General features: G+C 33.0%; 1 protein-coding gene across 1 annotated transcript in view; it reads right to left on the reverse strand.

Moving 5' to 3' along the window:
• Positions 1-23,664, reverse strand: part of GBE1 (1,4-alpha-glucan branching enzyme 1) — a 269,814-nt gene that overhangs the window by 75,036 nt on the left and 171,114 nt on the right. The window contains exons 8-9 of the mRNA XM_077750044.1: positions 8,600-8,715; positions 4,194-4,321 (exon numbers count right to left, since the gene is read on the reverse strand). Coding sequence (XP_077606170.1) covers positions 4,194-4,321; positions 8,600-8,715 — 244 coding nt within the window. The remainder of the gene's footprint in view (positions 1-4,193; positions 4,322-8,599; positions 8,716-23,664) is intronic.

Here is a 23,664-nt window from a genome sequence, read left to right on the forward strand (position 1 = left end):
TCTGGCCCAATAAATAAAAAGAGTAAATGGATGCATATCTTTTTGGAGTGTTTTGGTAGCATAATTGTAAAAGTAGTTAAAACTATAACAGCATTTCCCACCAAGCTTTTATGTAATGCTTTTCACTGAAGCACAACTTCAATCTCATGAGACTATTTTTCTTTTCCTTCGTATAACAAAGATAACAAAAAAATAGTAAAATGATGACTGCTAAAACATAGTATTTTAGACTTATTTTTGAGCCACTATATGAACGTTTAGCTCTTCCTTTCAAACACAAAAATACATGTAGTATATATCTGTCATGTTTGTTCTCTCTGTATAATGTACTGACATGGAGCGTATTTTGTGAGCACTTAGCTTGTGATGAGATAGAAGACTGTATATTACGAATGAAGCAATAAGATGGCTTTCACTATAGTCGGCCACACTTGAAATGGATCTAAAGGTTATCTAGTGGATCCTCTTCATCTAGAAGACACAGAAACTGAATCTCACATAGGGGAAGGGGTTTCTAAAGATATGTTTCTCAATGATACAGTCAGGACTCAGATGTCAGGTCCTTCAACAGAATATCTTCCTCCTCTGTCATGCCACCACCTGATTACTGATAATTGGGAATTTAAAAAAAATTGGTATAAGGACCCAGATGTAGCAAAGTATATTATAGTAGCAACTATGATGAAATGTGAGACATGTATTAGCAATTCTAACTCTATATTATCTTTCAAATAAATCCTTTTGTTTTGCTCCATTTATACAACCATCATCTTACTTAATCTTCATTACTCCTTGCTTAGACCTTTATGCTTCTGAAAGGAATTCCCATCTCCAGTTTTCCTTCATATTAACTGCTGCCAAATTAGCAACTTATGAGATTGTGCCCTATCACTGCTCAACAATGGCTTTCAATAGTCAACAATCAAAAATTCAAATTCTTTAGTTAAAGATTCAATTCAACAATCATACTTTAAGCATTGACAATATAATTTCCTATTTGATTATCTGCCTCCTTACTTGCTGTTAGAATGTAGGATCCATGGGGCAAGGGTTTTACTGTTAGTGTTGTTGTTCACTGATATATATGCCAAGAATTCAGAGTGGAGAAGAGTAACTGGCATAAAGCAGGAACTCAATAAAATTTGATGAGTGAATTAATAAAGGTGCCGTCAGGAATTTGAAGGTAAGTAAGACAAAATACGTGACCTTTGAGATTCATAAACTAGGACCTAAATAAACATATACACATTTATTATCATGAAATAATAATGTGATATAATTGTTATAATTGTTAACTGAAGTACACAGAAAACAGAAGATAGAGGCCTATATCTTTCCAGCATGATTTCTACTATTATATTTCAAGTACTAAATACATCATCCAGTTTGAAATATTCACTCTTCCCTGTGCTTGTCACAGCTTTTCTATGTATGTCACTGTCCAAACTCTTTCTTGTATCATTATCCTTACTTTCTATAATTATACACTCTGAGCTCTTTGAAACTTAATTCAAATACTTCTTCATCTACAGCACCATCCCCAAACTCTTCCCACAGAAAAGCTGGAAAAAAGAAATATATGGACTTTTCTGGACTTCTAAAATAATTTATTAATTGCTTTCTAATGGAAGAAAGATACAGTTTAGTGCATAGTAGAATACATCTGTAAGAAAAATAAATATTGTCAATAAAATCTTAGTTCTATATAGCACTTCATAGGTTATAACTGTAAAAGGACAAAAATGTGAAAAGGGTGCATGTTTAATGGAAAAAAAATTTCAAAGAAGTTATATCTATCAAATATGTCACATTTTAACTGATACAGTAGGAATTTAGTTTGATCCCTTATAAACATTGGCTGTATATGTTTTAAGTACCAGCTACTTATGTTAGTCACTGGAATTATAGACAAAAAATGCCTTCACAGAGAGTTCTCATGAGACTAATAAAAGTTTTCCTAAGGCTGGTGATAGGCTGGTGTTAAAGATCCAGATACTTTTTTTCTCAGAAACATTAAGGTGTATTCTATATTTGCTCTAAAGGTAGTTTCAGGAAATACTTTGATAGGAAATAGAATCTGCTAAGAAAAATATTTGGACACTGGTTGGTTTTGACTCCTAAAATTGAATCCTTAGAAAGCTACTCCATTAATTTATATGAAATATTTGTAGTTCTCTTTTGAAAGAGGAGAGTTTATGACTATCCTTTTAAAATCTTAAAAAGAAACAAAGGTAAACATAAAGGCCAATAAAATGAATATATTTTAAATAAAAAGGTTGATACCTACCAACATAGCATATAAAAATTATCATGTGTTCCAAATAAAGTTAAAATAGTTTCTTTATTTTTTAATATTTAAGGGTCACTTATGACTATTACAAAGGGAGAGAAAAATTCAATCAAAAAATTTTTTAATTAATATAGCAAATGGAACAATGGGAAATGGTAGATATATTCTAGGAAAAAAGGCTTCCATTTTAATAACTGTCATTATAAATAAATTTAAATTTCGACTATAGGACTTTATATAAATTGCATTACTTATTTGTTACACCATATTTCTTTTGTAAAAAACAAGTTCATGAGGATCAATTTCACATTTTGTAGAGACTCTCACTAGACAGAAAAGTGATATACTGAAATTGAAGTAGTTTTCAATTTAAGTAGAATAAATTGAAGACACATCTTGTTAAAAAAAATCTAAAACCAAGTAATATAAAGTAGGCTAAAGTCTCAAAGTTTCATTGTTAGAGACACTGATAATCAGAAAAGGACTCCCTAGATGATGAAACTACTCTACTTGAAATGAACGGAAAGATCAATGTAACAATTTTAAGTTTCATGTATTAAATAATTGCTTCTTTTTCTTCAGTACCCAATTTTGATTTGTGCTGTCATTAATTGTTTGTAGTAATTTTTCATTTATACTGTCTCTGCTTGAATTGCCATAAACATAATCAACAAACTTTTTAATGTTTGATAGGTAAAACCATATAAAGACAAAAGTTTAAAATACACTCTGATATTAAAAGATATTCAGCATATAAAGTATTAGCACAAGTATTAACAAGATTTATAAGATATGACTGAATTTAAGTAGGTAGAGAGTGTGGAATAATATAGGATAATCAAAATGATACTATAATTGTGTGTTTTAAAATTCTGTATAACAATTTGTTCCAGAAATTTAGGATCCACTTCTCTGGTCCCAGAAGATATTTAGAAGGCAAAATGTCTAAAGGAGGTTAATTTTTCTCTATCCAGAGATAATAAGGAATCATTCCACCTAGTTGAAGATCTGGAGTTTTGAGAAAAGGTGTATAGAAACAAGTCTATACAAATAATAAATACCACAGGAAGAAGGCTGTCATTACTGCATTCCATTCCCATGAACGAAATGCCAACAATGTGAAAATACAATTGAACTCTGACTCTTCTACTAACGATATTCTTGCTATTTTTATATGCCAACCGCCACACTTTGTACAGAACAGTTTTAACATACTAAATTCAATTTTAATAATAATTTCTAGTGAGAGGACTCAGAAAACCAGAGGGATTTTAGAACTAAATCTAAATTAGCATAAGCATTTAACAAACTTCTTAATTTATCACATTTATCACCAAGAGGGGAATTGTCAATTATGCATATACCGAATTATATCATTACAGTGCAGCTTTGGGACAGTTAATCATGAACCTTCAGTAATCATGAATAACTAGTGAACATTTGGCAATCCAAGAGCAATAACGTAAACAAGAAAGGTAATCGCATCAGAACAAGAGAGACTTCAGAGAAGCTTGCAGGCAGTGATCCATGCCATCTCTAATGATTAAACCAGGAAAGGAAAAATAAATAAACAGACACACATTAATATTCAATTCTTTTCTCTGCTGAAGGTCTCACAGCGGAAGGACCTGTGTCCACTGATTAGGATATTTTACTTTCTAACTACTGGCATTTTCTTTTTTAACAATGGAATGATGACAAGTAATTAGCGCACACTATCTCCTAACAGGAAAACACTGAATTCTAAATAATGTGCCACCCATACAAGACAGTTGCACTATAGTCAGGGTCCAATTTTAGTTATGCAATTATTGACAGCATGAGATTAATCATTCAAATATTGTATGCCTACAAAATATTCTATAATAAAGGGGTCAGAGGGTAGAGATCATTATGGTTTTACCTCAGCTACTGTTATAGAATCGGGATACAATGTGTGAACCAAATAATTTGCCAACATGAGATAAATCAAGGCATCTTCATCTACTTGAAGTCCAAAATATTCATGGTAATCACCTGAAAAAGCTTGACCTAGAGAACAAAAAATCAATATGGATGCATTATGTTAACATGCAAATCTCAACTCAGCACAAATGTTCCCACCAGTTAGTCTACTGAGATCAGTTTTGTTATCATAGCAAAGTGTAATGAGCCTCAATAGCATATAATATTATCATCAGCAAATATATGTTCTAACTTAGAAAAGTACTCCATATCAAACATTCAGAATTCAGACAATCCTGCAAATCAATTTTTGTTTTTCAAAAACAAAGCACTTTAACTGAAAATTTTAATTCAATTTTACATAATTTTGAAGCAAAAATGTGAAATGATACCAAAGGGAATTCCAGATTTCAACTTTTAGATATATTTTTTGTCATATCAAGAGATACCTCTGAAGAAAGGAAAAGCAAATATGAAAACCATCATAAAATTGAGACATAATGTTTATATTATTTTAAACATGTGCTTCAACTTATGCAGTACACATTTCCTATGATGACAAAAAGATTTTAACATCCTCCATTTCCTTTTACCTTCTCTTCCCCCACATCCTAATTTTGGTTTCTTATAGTATGTATTACTTATTGGAGTTATACTATTTACTTTCTATTCCTTGAATTGTTTACTCATTTTTCATTAAACCAAATTAGTGCTCAACATCTGCCTTTCCCCCCACTTCCCTACATCAAAATTTTTCATTTTGACTCAATGTTTTTTCAGTTTGCTGGATTCCATCACTAAGTGATGTTTTCAATTATAATTATGGAAGTTTTATTCATCAAGCTCTTTCAAATTTATACCTGAATGACAACTCAATTATCAAATTCTTGAGTCAAACTTTGTTTTCCTACGAATTTTGTAGACATTGCTATTGGCAATAGAACAGTATGAATTCAGCCATTGTTTTCATCCACATAGGTAAATTACTTTTTCTTCCTAAGATGTTACATGCTGAACTTCATTTTATCACTGAATTTTATATATTAAACACTTTGTGTCTTGATGTTAACTACTTTACCTAACATTTTTTTCAGTTAATTTCCCTAACTCTACAATTCCTTGGAAAATGCCAAACTATCAGAAGATAGAGGTTCTACAGGGAAGTGCAGGAGTTGCATATGTAATCTAGGAGGTGTTGTGATCTAGGAGAGGCTCTTTCTTAAATTTTGCTATGCTTTCCTTTTTCATTCTTTAAGTCAGTTTCTCTCCAAACTGGAGGATATCAGTGAAACCTGTCATGTTTTATAGATACAACTTCCTTCCTAGGAACATTTTATGGGGCATAGCACCATGATTAAGAGCAGATAGCAACATACTTTGAGTATAGCTTCTTTCTTGGCAGCCACTTTTCAAAATTTACAAAGTCTCTTTCTCAGACTGGTTGTTGCTTGTTAATATTTGGCCATTAAAAAATATTATTATTCGCCATGTTATCTACTAAGCGATTAGGATTCTGTGATCCTACTTCTTTGCACAGTTTTAATTTTTTTTAATGTTTTATTTATTTTTGAGAGAGAAAGACAGACTACAAGTGGGGGAGGGGCAAAGAGAGAGGGAGACATAGAATCCGAAGCAGGCTCCAAGCTGTCAGCATAGTCCCATGCAGGGTTTGAATTCCCCAGCCATGAGATCATTACCTGAAGCGAAGTCCAATGCTTAACCGCTGAGCAAACCACATGCCCCTCTTTGCATATTTAAACTGAAGATCTCTGATCAATGTTTTTCATTACAAATTAATTTATAATTGAATTTTAACTGTGAACATCTATATCTAAATTATACATATTTTCTACAGTGTTTAATTTGCAAAGGAACCCACACATTCACAAAGGTTCTAATTTATTTTTTATTGTTGTTATTTTTTTCTCATTGCAATTGCTGTAATGCTCACATCCTATGGGTGCTGCAGTAAATGAGTTGCTTAAAAATATTTTATTTCTTTCACTAGGACTTCTAGTGCTGTATTGAATAAAAATAGTGAGAGTGGATTTCCTGTCTTGTTCCTGATCTTAGAGGAAAAGCTCTCAGTTTTTCACCAGTTTTAATATTTGCAGATGACATGATACTATATATAAAAACCCAAAAACTATTAGAACTGATAAATGGATTTAGGAAAATAACAGGATGCAAAATTAATATACAGGAATCTGTTAAATTTCTATATACTAATAATGAATAGAAAGAGGAATTAAGAAAACAATCTCATTTAGAGTGGCACTAGAAAAGAATAAAATACCTAGAAATAAACATAAACAAGGAGGTGAAAGACCTGTACTCTGAAAACTATAAAACACTGATGAAAGAAATTAGAGATGACATAAACAAATGGAAAGCTATTCCATGTTTATGGATTTGGAGAAACAATATTGCTAAAGTGCCTATACTATCCAAAGTAATCTACAAACTCAATGAAATTCCTATCAAAACATCAATAGCATTTTTCACAGAACTAGAACAAATAAAACCTAAAATTTATATAAAACCACAAAATACCCCAAATACCCAAATCAATCTTGAAAAAAGAAAACAAAACTGGAGCCATCACAATCTCAAATTTCAAGAAATACCACAAAGCTGTACTAAGCAAAACATAGCAGTACTCGTGCAAATATGAACACAAATATCAATGGAAAAGAATAGACAGAGCAGAAATAAACCCAGAGTTTTATGGTCAATTAGTCTATGACCAAGAAGGCAGTAATATACAGTGGGGAAAAGGCAGTCTGTTCAATAAATGGTGCCGGGAAAACTGGACAGCTACATGCAAAAAAGAAAAAAAAAAAATAGAAACAGACTCCTTTCTTATACTATACACAAAAATAATCTCAAAATAGATTAAAGACCTATATGTGAGCTCTGAAACCATAAAATTCCTAGAAGGAAACATAGGCAGTAATCTCTTTGATATTAGCCATAGAAACACCTTTCTAGATAGTTCTTCCCTGGCAAAGGAAACAAAAGCAAATTTAAACTACTGGGACTACACCCCAAAAAAAGGCTTTTGCAAGGTGAAGGAAACCATTAACAAAACAAAAAGAAAACCTACTGAATGGGAGAAGATATCTGTAAATTATGCATCTGATAAAGAGTTAATATCCAAAAAATTTTTTAAAATGTAGACAACCAAACCTCAAAAACACCAAAAATCCAGTTAAAAATAGGCAGAGGACATGAATAAACATTATTTCAATGAAGACATACAGACACATGACAAGATGTTCAACATCACTAATCATCAAGGACATGTTAATCAAAACCACAATGAGATATCACCTCATACCTGTCAGAATGGCTCAATAAAAAACACAAGAAATAAGTATGAGTGAGAATGTGGAGAAAAAGGCATCCTCATACACTATTTTTGGGAATGTAAACTCGTACAGCCACTGTGGAAAACAGGATGGAGGATCCTCCCTAAGATTAAAAATAGAACTACCATATGATCCAGTAATTCCACTACTGGGTATTTACTCAAACAATACAAAAACACTATTTCAGAAAGGTATATGCTCTGCTATATTTACTGTAGCATCATTTACAATAGCCACAATATGGAAACAGTATCTACCCAGAGAAGAATGGATAAAAAAGTTGTGAATATATAGACATATATACATACAAACAATGGAATATTACTCAGCCATTAAAGAGAGTAAAATCTTACCATGTGTAACAACATGGATGGGCCTAGAAGGTATAATGTAGAGTGAAATAATTCAGTCAGAGAAAGACAAATATCATATGATTTCAGTCTTATGTGGAATTTAAGAAGCAAATCAAATGAACATAGAAAATAGAGCTAAACCAAAAATCAGACTCTTAAATACACAGAATAAATTGATGGGGAGGTGGATGTGAGAACGGGTGAAATAGGTGAATAGGATTAAACATACTCTTATTGTGATGAGCACGGAGTAATGTACAGAATTGTTGAATCACTATTTTATATGCCTGAAACTAATCTAACACTGTTTATTATATATGAATAAAAAGTAAATAAAAATAATAAATGAATAAATAAAACATATTTAAAAGAAAACTACATGATAAGGATAGCATATTATTAAGGAGATTTATTTCAAAGAAAAGTATTATCTTTTATTTACTTATAAAATATATTTATATCTGACATCTTGCCAAAAAGGGATCAGAAGTCTGCAGAAAAAAGACATACACATTGGAACTAATAAAAATCAAACTAACAATAATGGTCATTGCAGCTCTGAAACTAAACCCTAAACCTGGTTTTAATCTTCCAGTAAAGAAAAATCATTATTTGCATCTATAATATATCAGTTTACCTACCCATCCCATGGTGATGGTACAGCATGGATGTCACACCATCAAAACGAAATCCATCAAAGCCATATTCTTCTAACCACCATCTTATGTTTGACAGAAGGAATCTTAAAACTTCCCAGCTAAAATATTAGAAAATATATATATTACAACACATTGTATATTGTGGTTTCTTTGTTACACAGTATTTGCTAAGTATTGATTATAAATTTCTATCTTAGAAACCATGATGTTCAAAGAAATATGTCTTAAACCAGAAAAGCATTAATATTTATCACATTGGCTTGATGAAATTCATTCTAAGCATTACTAAATTTCTTTAGTTGCAAAATCATGTGATGTCTAGGAAAATTTGAGAAAAAAATTTGTAAGTTGGGTCCAAGTGCAGGGACTCTCTTGTTCAAAGCTATGTCCTCAGCAACCTTACGGTGATTACTACATAGTAATGCTTACAACAACAACAGTGAATAAAATCTATTACTCATCTCTAAATTTTCATCACAATTTTTCATATAATATAACCAGTATATGGTTCTTCCTTTCAGAAAATATAATTTCATTATTAGAAAAACTGTCTTCAATATCTGCTTAAAATATTTCCTCCTTCTACATTTTCAAAGAGATACATTAAGAATTAAAAAAAAAGACGAAGTAAACCACATGGTAACCAATATTATTACATTTACAAGGTTATTGTTTTTTTGAGAGTAAAGAAAAGAGACCTAATTACTAAAACACACATGTACAATAAAGAAAAAAAGTTTTACAAGTTAGAGTTCTACATCCATAAAAACAGAAGGAAAACAAGAAATTGTTATAACTCAATTAAAAACGCCACAGGAAACAAGCCTATTTCGGACAACTGAAAAGAAAGCATCATCAATTAGTAGTTTCTTTAGTCATACAGTTATGGTGAGTTCTTTATCTTATTATAACTCTGGTTTTAAGACTTTAATACCTCATTTAGCTTAATGACAAGGCAGTTATAGTGAACACAAATCTTTAACCCAGTTAAAATTTATGTGATTTTTTAAACCTTCCATATATTAAAGAGCAATCTGACATAAGTGGAGATTAAGTCATCACAATCAACTTCAGAAGAGTAAATCCAAACTTTAGGGAACGATGAATGTTGTTAGTAATTAAGTGCTTTAAATAAGCTACTTTGAGCTTTGCAAACTTACTGAAAGTTAAAAAAAGAAATGAAAAAAAAAAAAAAAAAAAACATCAACCTGAAAAACATTNAGGCAGTTATAGTGAACACAAATCTTTAACCCAGTTAAAATTTATGTGATTTTTTAAACCTTCCATATATTAAAGAGCAATCTGACATAAGTGGAGATTAAGTCATCACAATCAACTTCAGAAGAGTAAATCCAAACTTTAGGGAACGATGAATGTTGTTAGTAATTAAGTGCTTTAAATAAGCTACTTTGAGCTTTGCAAACTTACTGAAAGTTAAAAAAAAAAATAAAAAAAAAAAAAAAAAAAAACATCAACCAGAAATACATGCAATCCGGTAGATATGAAAGGCAGCCAGGAGGTTTTAGATTACTAGGTCCAACCCATGATGAGGGTAGAATTTGCTAATGTTTCTACAAGTACATATTCATTTTTGGGGTTAAGTTAAAAAAACCGCTCTGTTTAACAAAAAGAAATTAAACAAAGAGGTATTCTATGCCTGAATAAGATCAAAATTACTCTATTTTTTAGAGGACTAATATCTATATACTTTTTGAAGTTTTATTTAAATTAACAAACTGACTTTTAGAGCTACTTTGGTTCACATTAAAATGGAAAAAGAAGTATGTCTATACTTTTCAACCAGGTTGCTAAAGGAATACTTCAGAAAGAAGACATGAAGAAACTTGGAATCAATAATTCTTTGTAAACGATATATTGAAAAGGACATACTTTTCTAACTTGGCTATTTAACTGGTAATGTCTATTTTACTTCTGAAAGGTAAAGTGAAAGATATTTTTAGTCAAAAATAACCTAGAGTAGAAACAAAACCTTGTTTAAATGCTACATATCTTGGGTAGACATATGAAGATATGAATATGTAAGCCAAAGTGTCCCTGGGTCTTATCTGGCATGCACTACTGTGTTATTTACCTTGCACAGTACTTCAAATTCTTACTTTGAATGCCTGGAGATGGAACATGTACCTCCTAGCTCTTTCTGGTCCCCACTACTCCACATTTTCTGGTACTGGCCCTATTTACTCATTGACTTGGGTTTGTAGACAGTTGCTGTCAATTTCTAATATAAATATTACTGACTGAATGCTTCACAGGTAGACACAGGTTTAAATCTAAAACCTGTGTCATAATATCTCAAAGATAAAAGAAAAAAGCCAATAATAGTGCAATCCAATAAAAATGAAAAAGGGAGATGATGTGAATTTCATAAAGAAAGCATTGTCCAATATCACAAAGTTGATTAAGGGCACCATTATTAAATGGCCTATTGATTCCTGTTACTGTACTATTTATTCTCTTCTTGACCAAAAACAGTAATAAAACTTCACATAACATAGTAAAAGAAAAAAGAAAGATTTAGCTGTGACTACAAGAGTAGACAGATTCGTGGCATGGATGAATAGGAAAAGAATTCCCGGTGATAATCTGAAAGGAAACAACAATGACAATGGAGCACCTAAATTAGCAAAATGTAATGGGTTAAAAAAGAACTAAATTTTATATTTTATAGCTTAAAATTCTCTTAAGCTGGGGCACCTGGGTGGTTAAACATCTGATTCTTGGTTTGTAGCTCAGGTCATGATCTCATGGTTCATGAGTTAAAGCCCCACATCTGGCTCCATGATGACAGCGTGGTACCTGCTTGATATTCTCTCTCTCTCTCTCTCTCTCTCTCTCTCTCCCCCTCTCTCTCTCCCTCTCCCTCTCCCTCTCTCTCACTGTCTCTCTCCTTCTCCCCTCCCCCTGCCTCTCCTCTGCACATGTGCAATCTCTTTCTCTTAAAATAAACTTTTAAAAAATGCTCTTAACCTGAAACAATGTCTAAACAAATCAACAATCCTGGGGAGAAAAAAAATCACTGTAAGATTAAACTGACAGGAATAAATCAAATTTGTAGTGGTTTCAAAATAACTTATTTTATGTTTTATAAATCACGGATGAAGTATAAAATAGATGTGTTATCTGTAGAGACAGAAAAGAGATATACAAAATTGTATAGGAGACCAAACTATCTAGAACAAAAAGAAATAAAATCTAGAGAGTTTTATTTTTTATAACACAATCTCAGGAAATACATTCAGAAAAATTAAGTTGGTGGCAGCAAATGGAAAACAAGTTTATATACATTTTCTAAAACTAGGTTATTAAGAGGAGTTAAGTAGAAACAACTAGTCTTATAAATCTTATAATGTTTTATAAACAATTAGCTTTCAGTGATTAAGAAAAAATGAACTATTGGTTCGGAAATAGTGGGGATGGACAGACTCAAATATGTTCCTAATAGTTCTGTGATTCCAATTTGATCTGTCTTATCATCTTACATGATAAAGCAGACTAATTCACTCTTTGTAAACTCAGTATCCTGATGCAACTAACTTCAAGACACAGACTGCTTGTACAGAATGAGAACTTTAGAGATCTAACAAGACAGAGAACCAGGAAGACTGAGAACTAAGTATATAAAATAACTGGACCATATACGAGTACTTTCACAGACAATCCCGAGTTCAAAGTTGAGAAATAAAAGGTCACAGAGTGTTTATATTGCCACTGGAAAGAAAAATGTAGCTTTCCCCTCTCTTTTTCTACCACTATGTAAACATCCAACTTAAAATAGACAATGTATTTAGCTACTACGTAAGTATATTTATCCCAGATCACTGAACTTAAGTTATAAGAGGAAAGCTATGTCAGAAATTCTCCAGAACCTCCAGGTTCAGTGATTCACTAAGAGGACACACAGGACTCAGCATATAATTTTGCTCATGGTTCTGATTTATTATAGCAAAAGGATAAAAAGTAAAATAAGCAAAGGAAAAGATGCATGGGGCAAAGTTCAGAGGAGTCTAGACACAAGCTTCCAAGAGACCTCTCCTGATGGAGTCACACTTAATTCTTCCAACAGCAAACTGTCACAACACTTGTGAAATATTACTCATTAGAAACCCAGTTTCCAGTGATTTTATTGGAAGCTGGTGATTGGGTATCTTCTGTCTTTGTACATATTAAAACCTAGATTTCCAGAAGGCAACGGTGTACAGTATAAGACTTATTGTTTGGATGAAGAATTTAGGTGTAGTGACCACTGTTTTCAGTTCTGGGAAAGGTGAGAACTCTCCCCAAGGCCAAGTTCTCAACTGCTAACTGGGGCCAATATTGTAGGCAGGTGCTTCTAAGAATAGCAGTCATCTTCTGCTTCTTATTTAATGTTTATTTAGTTGGGGGGGGGGGCGGGAGGAGCAGAAAGAGGGAGCCACAGAATCTGAAGCAGGCCCCAGGCTCTGAGCTGTCAGCACAGAGCCTGACACAGGGCTCAAACTCACAAACTGTGGGATCATGACCTGAGCCAAAGTCAGATGCTTAATCGACCAAGCCACCCAGGTGACCTTAATAATAGCAGTTTTAATTGTGCTATAGCAACTCTTTTCTGCACCAAGCAGTGCCTAACATGTATTATACAATTATAAAATACTTACCATAGATTATTGGAGATAAACTTCTTCTCATTTTATCTCAAAGGTACTCAGATTTCAAAACCAAGTGGAACAANAGCAGAAAGAGGGAGACACAGAATCTGAAGCAGGCCCCAGGCTCTGAGCTGTCAGCACAGAGCCTGACACAGGGCTCAAACTCACAAACTGTGGGATCATGACCTGAGCCAAAGTCAGATGCTTAATCGACCAAGCCACCCAGGTGACCTTAATAATAGCAGTTTTAATTGTGCTATAGCAACTCTTTTCTGCACCAAGCAGTGCCTAACATGTATTATACAATTATAAAATACTTACCATAGATTATTGGAGATAAACTTCTTCTCATTTTATCTCAAAGGTACTCAGATTTCAAAACCAAGTGGAACAATCTAAATACATGTAAAGAATCTAAATACATGTGGTACCTGGGTGGCTCAGTCGGTTAAGCATCAGACTTTGGCTCAGGTCATGATCTTAGAGTTTGTGGATTTGAGCCCTGCATTGGGCTCTGTGCTTACAGCTCAGATCCTGGGCCCTGCTTCAGATTCTGGGTCTTCCTCTCTTTCTGTCTCTCCCCTGTTTTCTCTCTGTTTCTTTCTCGTAAATAAATAAACATTTTTAAAAAATGTAAATAGGTAAGGAGCCTAGATTGAGGCACTGTGCTTTGCAAGCTACCTTCTAGCAGGCCCATGGACAATGAAATCGTTTAGCCTGTACATGAATGAACTAGTTCACTGAATCTAAGATTTGCCTTTTAACTAGAACTCCAGAACAGCTTAAGAAATAGATACCAGTGGAAACACAAATTTTTGAAAGATGTCTATTACTATTTCTACTATCATAATTTTCAAATTCTGCACCCATAAATTCCACTTTTCCTTCTTTTGAGGCAAGGGGACTGAAAAGAAGAGGGGTTATGATGTATTCTAAATTATGACTGAATTAGAAATAGTACTCAGCATGCCCTGTAGTAATAAATGAACTGAATCATCTCAACTGCATGGTTTGATCAAAGTATGAAAATGTCTGGCAAAGTGTACAATAAAAAAGGCAATTCACATTTTCTACCTCAAAATGTCATCAGACAGTCCATAACACAGTTGATATATCCAGTTGATTAGAGTCCCATAAAACATAAAGCAAAATTTAAGAGCAGTTTTATTCTGGTCTGTTCCAGCAGAAAAGGTAGGACTTTGATTTTTAAGACTTCCCCACTGATGCAGGGTTTTCAAAGCCTATTCTTATAAACCAAAGACTAGTTTTCAAACAATTAGAAGAGTTAGACTCTAAATTTAAGAAGGTGATGCCACCATAATATATCTTGGGGGTCAGGAAGAATGTGTATAAGAAGTAACCTTTAAACTTTATATCTTGAACTAATTAACATGTAAGTTAGAAACTAATTCTATGTCATCTATACTACCAAGTTAATTGATTAGTTTACTCATATTTTTTATTAAGCAAAACCAAAATTGCTAAAATTCAGAAAAAGCTAATAAAATTCAGTTTTCTTATGAATCACAAACCACTAAAAATGTTTAAATAGCAGGTATCTGATATAAAAAATGAATATTGACTGTATAATATATACATTTAAGAAGTTTTGGCAATCAAAATAATCAGGATTCTAATTGAGTTAGATGTCTGAACTATTCAACCTGTAATCAAGTAATGAAAATTTATTAAGGAAATTTTGTTATGTAGATAATTCCAATATTAAGGTTTTTAGAAATATTCCTAAAATAAAATACTGTTGATTGTCTCACATTCTGCCAATGAACTTTATGGTCAATTAAAACATAGTCAAATTTTCTTGTGAGCAAGTATAATCAGATATGGCAACATTTATTAGATGAAGTTACATTTTGTAATTTAAACATATTTGCATACATGTTTTTATCTTGGGTCCTTGAGTAACTTTTGAAATTTTCAAAATAAGCAACTTTGTCCAGTGAATATTATTAGAGCTACTGGTGATATATAATTAGTAGAAGATATTATTAAAGGGTAGCTAAATATAAAAATATAAATAAAATAATGACTTTTTCTTAGTTATTCTATAAGCTTTGAAGCTGAATAGCTATCAAATAGCACATCATAACACCATGAGACAAAAACCACATTTTTATTTTAATGTGGGGTTTTTTTGCTGGTTTTTTTTTTTTTTTTGAAAGAGAGCACAAGTAGGGGAGAAGTAAAGAGAGGGGGACAGAAGATCCCAAGTGGGCTCTGAGCTGACACTTTGATAGCAGTAAGCCCAATGTGAAGCTCAAACTTAGGAACCATGAGATCATGACCTGAGACAAAGTCTGGACTCTTAACCGACTGAGACACTCAGGTGCCCCCAACCCACAGGCTTTGATCTAGGTATTTCGACTCAGGCAGTAAATCGACCTTGAGCAAAGAAGGTACTTTAAGGCTTTCTATTATGAAGAAGACAGAGTATGTCAAATAAAAGAATAGAGTCTTAAATTACAATAAAAATAACATTTTCAAAAGGAAGATACTCGATTGGCTACTGCTATTGAAAAGTAAGTATATCTACCTACTCCATTTTTTAAAATTAAAAAAAACTCATATTTGAATTTGAATTTAATTAAGCACTGAAGAAAAATATGTATTTTTTTGTTTGTGCTTTATCAACAGAAATTATACTTTGTCAGTCAACTGAAAATGATTCAGTGAGAAATTGGAAATGATCAATATAATCTAATGATCCTATCAAATACTAGACAGTAATGTCACCAATGATAAAATGTAGCTGGATTTTCAGACACTGAGAATTATACTGAGGCTACTGTATATATTAATTTCAAATAAAATTAGGTAGCAAGCGGCACAAAACGTTAGTGAGACAGATTGTTAATTCAACTACTAAAAATCTGTAATAATATAAATTTCAAAACACAGGTAGGGGGTTACTATAAAATATGATTTTGAAGTCTTCTTTTCAGTATCACATTATTTTCTGGATTTCAATCCACACAACTTTATTTTATGTAAATTAATATGTTGCTTAATCATATTATACCCACTGAGCCCTGGTTCTATACATTCAATATTACCACACAATGTTTTCTTTCCCTGAAGGTCTAAATTGTACTAAGCTTATTAAATATTGTATAAAAATTGCCTCTATTTGTATTACCTGTAAGTCTAATCAGGCATTCTCTAGGAAATAAGTAGGAAAAGATAGCATATTGTACCATTATATGCTAAATGCTTCCAATTATGCTTTTGCTTAAAAAATATTTGAAAAAGTTTCAAGTCTCTTTTTTCTCTAATTTTATCTATATTTAACAAGCGTGGTTATCTGCACAATTAAGATTAGGAAAGGCAAACCTGAAGGGGTGTTTGTACCTGTGTATGTATGTGCATGCCTGTTTGTACATGCATGTGTGTGTGTTTGGGGAGTCGTAAGGGACCATAGGGACTAGCAGTGAGAGAAAAGTGAAAGTTTTCAGTTTGATATAAAAGAGACAAATATAAATCAAATAATAACCCACTCTAATAGTGATTACCCTTCATGATTAAGTAATTAATATTCATATCATTTGTTTGTAAATTGATCCATATTTCTCTGCTTCCTCACAAAGATCACCAAAAATCACCAAAAGTGATTTTTCAAAGCATTAATGCCTATAAAATATCCTACCAAAGTTTGGAGAGAACTTAGGTCTTTTTCAAAGCAGAGGATCCAAAAAGTTAAGCAGACCAAGGTTCAGAAAGCAGAAAGCCAAACTAAATCACTCTCTCTGGTGAAACATAGGTAAGGTATTAGGTGAAATTATTACACATCTCATCTGAACACGACATTGCTCTTCTTCAGAAGAAATCACTATAAATTAGCTAATTATATTTAAATCCATATAAACAGAAGTACCTAGATATACACATATCCATGTCTTTCAAGCAAGATTAAAAATCCTCCCTTACTTCTAGAATGAATCTAATTTCTGCTCCAGATCAAAACAAGTGACAGTGACTTGAACACACAGAGATATACATTACTGACAAATACTAAACAATAACAGGTAATCAGCTTTTAAAAACTTCATAGTAATATTTAGAAAGATTAACCGTTCATATGTTTCTGCTTTTTCATTTTTTCCCTTCTAGTTGATTTCCCTTTTTTTACGGTTTGTATATTTATTTATTTATCTACTTGAAACAGAGAGAGAGACAAAGGCATAGACAGGGAAAAAGAGAATCTCAAGCAGGCTCCATGCTGTCAGTGCAGAGGCTGATGTGGGGTTCGAGCTCACAAACCAGAAGATCATGATCTGAGCCAAAATAAAGAGTTGGGCAATTAACTGACTGAGCCATCCAGGTGCCCCTAGTTGATTTATTTCTAATAAATTAATATTTACATAAGCTATTATAATACTGGTATTATAGAAAAATACATTCCTGAACTTGATAACTCCCCATCATCATATTCAAATTTATAATTAGGTATAAAATGTTTATTTACTTTAATTTAGCCAGTTTTATTTCAAAAGACGGTTTGAGGCAACTTACAGATTAATACATCTGAACAGCATCAAAAATAAATCAGAAAAATACAGATGAAGGAGAAGAAAGATCTTGCAGATATATAAGCATAGGCATCTGGTAATTAGTTTTCTTTTCCAGTCCAAAATAATTATGATTTCATAGACTATAGTGACAACAAGAAGATTTTCCTTGACTATCTCCCCTAAATAGTGAATATTTTAGGGCAACATTTGTGGAAAATACTAATATAGTTTATGTAAAGATATAAATAATATTTAGAACACTAAGGAAGTTGTTTCCAAAATGCAATAATGTACTCTAAAACCAAAAATGGATAAGTAATCCAGAGAAGGGGTGAACTGGGGATAGAATTAAGGCAGGGTGCATAAAGAAAGGCACATAGTTCCTCAGGAAATGGGGTGTGTGTGTGTGTGTGTGCGCGTGCATGCATGCGTGTGTGCGCATTCTGGAGTCGGAAGCCAAGTAAAACAGTATAAAGCTGGTATTAGTCATATTTAAATTTCAACCATCCCTCCTTTAGCAATTTTCAAATTTGCCTTGAACTTACTAAATAGCACATAGCTCTCTAATGTGTATGTGCACAGGTCCTACAAAGGGAACTGGGTTTTGGTAGTCTGGCTAGAGTAGAAGAGAAAGGGGAAATGTAAATAGGAAATAGGAAAGAAAAAGGAATTCAAATTCCCTGAGTTTCTACTGGCTTCCAGACTCCACATATTGTATAGTCTCACTTTAATGAGGCCGTGATATCAAGTATATTTTAAGATAGAGGAAACTGAAATTTAAAAAAAAAATTAAATAAAATACACAGGGTCACCCGGATAACAGGTACAGATGAAACTCAATCTTTTAAGTAAGTCCAAAAGCACAATTCTTTCTTTTTTTTTTAAATCTTTATTTATTCTTGAGAGAGAGAGAGAGAGTACAAGTAGGGGAGGAACAGAGAGAGACAGAATCCAAAGCAGGCTCCAGGCTTTGAGCTGTCAGCACAGAGCCTGATGCAGGGTTTGAACTCATGAACCACGATTTCATGACCTGAGCTGAAGTTGGACACTCAACCGATTGAGCTACCTACGCACCCCTAAAAGCACAATTCTTAAATATAATATTATACGGCCACATTCTGCATGACCATGAATATATTAATCCTTGTTTGGGGCAAATTCCTTGGTACACTATTTTGTTAATACTACATATGTCCCAGATATCCAGTGCTCTAATAGGGCAGTCATTAATTGTATGAATGTGAACAAGGTATTTAACTTCTCTAGGCTTCAGTTTTCAACTGTAAAATGAAAGATAGTTTTAGCACCCTCTTGAAGTGGATTAAATGAGATCATAGGATAATCACACTATTAGCACTTTGACAAACAATAAAGAATTAAAGAGAGCTCCTTTTAGAAAATAAACAAATGTTAAATGTGTATTTGTTTAATAGGTTAACTATAAATTAAATTAATCCAATGAATTCTAATACTACATTTTTTTATATTGAAAATAAATCTTTGGGGTGCCTGAGTGGCTCAGTTGGTTAAGTGTCCAACTTCAGCTCAGGTCATGATCTCATAGTTTGTGAGTTTGAGCCCAGCATTGGGCTCCGTGCTGACAGCTCAGAGCCTGGATTCCACTTTGGATTCTGTGTCTCCCTCTCTTTGCCCCTCCTATGCTCATGCTCTGTCTCTTTCTCTGTGTCTCAAAAGCAAACATTAAAATTTTTTTTAAAAAAGAAAAGAAATCTTCATAAAGATAAGACTGTTTTGGCTAATATCAAAACAAAACAAGCCTCATTTTTTAACTTGGTATTTATTTTTTTTCTCTGCAGTGGTATAGTATTTATTTATTGATGCATTTAACAATTATATCTTGCATACTTACTTTATGCCAGGTACCTTGCTCAGTGCTAGGGTTATGGTCATGAATGAGAAATATACAATACCCACTTTATTACTTTTCTAATTTTTTAAATTTCTTGTGTTAATTTATTTTGAGAGAGAGAGAGAGAGATAGAGTGTGAGCAGGGGAGGTGCATAGAGAGGGAGGGAGAATCCTAAACAGACTCCATGCTGTCAGTACAGAGCCCAATGTGGTGCTCAATCTCACGAACCTAAGATGTAATCAAGAGTTGAACACTTAACAAACTGAGCCACCCAGGTGTCCCCACAATACCTATCATTTTCATGGAGTTTGAATTCTAATGGGAGAGATATACATTTTCTAAATAATACCAGTAATACACTTAATTACCATAGTGATTAATAATACAGAGAAAAACATGGTAGTATGACACTGTATTGAAAGAGGATCTGTTAATCTACTCTCCAGAGGTGAAGCTAGGCTTCTGAGAAAGTGATATTGAAGACTGAGGTTCTATATGATGAACCTCATATATGAGGTTCAGTATATGACATGATGACATGATGAAACAATATATCGCCCATTCAAATTTATGATAAATAAATTAAATTTAGTTCAGAAACGCTGCCAATCCATGTCTGAGAGACATAGCAAGAATACATTTTATGGGGCGCCTGGGTGGCTTAGTCGGTTAAGCGTCCGACTTTCACTTAGGTCATGATCTCGCGGTTCGTGGGTTCGAACCCCACGTCGGGCTCTGTGCTGACTGCCAGCTCAGAGCCTGGAGCCTGTTTCAGTCTGTGACTCCCTCTCTCTCTGACCCTCCCCTGCTCACGCTGTCTCTCTCTCCTAGAAAAAAAAAAAAAAGAATACATTTTATTACTTACTATCAGTCTCTAGTGTATTATTTAACATAGTGCCTCCTTTAAAAATCGATGCCAATATGTGGTCAACACATTCAGATTTTTTAGAAAGGTATCACGCTAGCCATTAAATAAACAGGTGAGGGTTAACAAAAATAAGATGAACATTTTTATGTGATCACTTTGTGATTCCCACATAAAGCTCAAGAATTCTTCCCTTTTTAAATCATGTTTTCCCAGAATTGTTCTCTTTAAAGAGAATAACTTTGGAATAGTACTCTATTAATATACCTTCCGGAGAAAACCCCTATATGTCATAGCCCCTTTACCTATCAAATCTCACTCTTGACTCCTGTCCCAATTCTTGTCTCCTTCAACCCAGATTCTGATCTTTCTCTTAATCTTGATAATCTATTCTATCCTCCATTATTCTCTGCAGCTCCTTCATCTCTAAACTAGCTCTCTGTATGATCTCTTCTTTCTTTTCTTTTTCCTTCTCTAACCTCCTCTCTTCCTTTTTCCTCCTAAATCTTCATTGAAGTAGCAAAATTGAAAAACTATCAAACTAAACCAGCTGTTGCTTGAAATCCATTAAATATATATATGAATTTGGAAAATTAAAGAAGCATTTTGAAGCTGATTTGAAGCATTTTATGAGAAAATCATGCTTACTTTACTTACCGAAAATTAACAAAACATTTGTATTCACAAAGAGACAGCAGTAAATTAGGAGTCAAGAAAGCTGTATTCAAGCCAATTTTCCAAAAATCAGTATAAACATATAATTGCTCTGAATCTTAATGTGATAATTTTTAAAAAAGAGTACATTATTTGTTTTCCTAATTTCATAATTTTTTGTTAAAGTGAAATATTAACTTAAAATAAAAATATTCTGAGTCTTAAGATATATAGTATATAATTTACATCATTTCACTATATGCTAACAAAATCCAAATCTAAAGATTTATCACATCAAATACTGTTTTTTAAACAGTAACACAATTCTGGATGACCTGGAAAAATAAACATCCACATTCAAACACTAAAACTATCGAGCCTACTACCCCCTCTCAAATCATATATAAGAATCATTTGCTATTTTTTCCCCTCTCAAAACACTACTCATTATTCAAATCCTGACATATGCATCACAAAATCTTCCTGACAATTTCTTACACTAGTGCTGTGTAAAAGACAACAGGAGATGAACTGGTTCATGCAAAGAAATCTGGTCTTTCCAATTTAACCATGAATGTCTATGTGGTAGGAACCACGTCCTTTACTTTTAATTAATTTTAAACAAATTGACCTGAACTGACTACTTGAATAGAAAACTAAGAATAATAAAAAAGTAACATCTACTTTTAAAAATTCAACATTAAAACACTAAAAAACAAAAAATCAAATTAAACTAATACATTTTACTTAAGTAATCCCATTTTCAGAATCATCGAAATAAGAAATGGAAAATAAGAACAACAAACTCTATTTCACTAGAACCAATATAACTTAAACAATGATTATGATACTTTGGGCACCTACAAAAGCGACTCTGTAATTAGTATGCTGTAGGCTTTTAGAAACATATTTCCATGAAGAAAACAAATTAAGAAATAATTTATTAGGGTGCCTGGGTGGCTCAGTCGATTAAGCATCTGACTTTGGCTCAGGTCATGATCTTGCGGTTCATGGATTCGAGCTCTGTGTTGGGCTCTGTGCTGACAGCTCAAAACCTGGAGCCTGTTTCAGATTTTGTGTCTCCCTCTCTCTGTACTCTTCCCCTGCTCCTTCTCTCTCTCTCTCTCTCTCTCAAAATTAAATGTTAAAAAAAGGAATTTTGGGGGGACTCTCAAACAATTATCCTCTTCCTTTCCCTCACAGTTTAAAGGCTTTGTTTAGGGGACTTTTATAACATGTTTACCACTATGAAAAGTAAAATTATTAAATTTTTCATTAATCATGTTGCCTTATCAATGCATGAATTTGTTTATTAGAAGTCTTAATACACATGGGCATTTATGCAAACATATACCCCAATTAAAAAAAAGTAATATATGTCCAGTCTCTAGTTTAGAGTGGTCTATCTGTATAGCCTACACTGGAATAAGAATGCTTATGATTAAATATTGAAAATTTCCCCAAATGTTACATAAATCTCTGGTGATGACAACAAAAGGAAGAAACCACAAAAACATCAGTATCCTTAAGGAATCATCAGTTTCTTTTTGTTTGCTCCAGTTATAAATTTTGCATTTGCACATTGCTGCCTAGATTTTCAAAGGATTCTGCAATGATTAATTTAACAATTTACCCATATTGCTGTAATATAGCCAAGGACTTTTACCTATATATAATTTATAATATCCATATCAAGGACAGATTAGTGGGCAAAATAAAGCTTCCAACACCCAGGGGTATTATTAATGCAGAAATGGACAAGTGTTGCCAAAATACTACTATTTAACAACAGACTTCTCAAAGTTGGATGCCCAAAGATGTATCCCCAAAGATGTACAGAAACAAAGATCCATCTTCTTAAGAGTCAATTTGGCCTCACAATTTGGAAGTAAACAAAATGAATTTTTAAAACTTCTAATAATTACAAATATATATTGAATACTTACTAAATGCCAGACCTGACACCAGGTGCTTTCCATGAAGTGTTCATAGAATTTCCACAACACTCAAAAGTGCACAGTATGACCAGTATTGACAATTTTTTTTTAAAGGGCCAGCAATAAACATTTTAGGCCTTATGAGCTACCTATGGCCTGAGTCTATGTTGTAATGACTCAGCTCTGCTGGGTGAGAGAGGTCACAGACAATACATAAGGGAATGGACATACCTTCATTTCACTAAAACTTTATTTATAAAACCAGGCAACACATTTGGATAGATCAGGCCCACAGGCCATAGCATGTTTGCCTAATTCTGTAATTAAAATTCTCATTTTCAGGGGCACCTGGGTGGCTCAGTCAGTTAAGCGTCAAACTTTGGCTCAGGTCATGATTTCACAGTTTGTGAATTCAAGCCCCGCATCAGGCTCTGTGCTGACAGCTCAGAGCCAGGAGCCTGTTTCGGATTCTGCGTCTCTCTCTCCCTCTCTCTCTCTCTCTCTCTCTGCCCCTTCGTGGCTCTCATTGTCTCTCTATTCCAAAAGTA

Source organism: Crocuta crocuta, unplaced genomic scaffold (assembly GCF_008692635.1).
Source record: "Crocuta crocuta isolate KB4526 unplaced genomic scaffold, BGI_CrCroc_1.0 scaffold545, whole genome shotgun sequence".
NCBI lineage: Eukaryota > Metazoa > Chordata > Mammalia > Carnivora > Hyaenidae > Crocuta > Crocuta crocuta.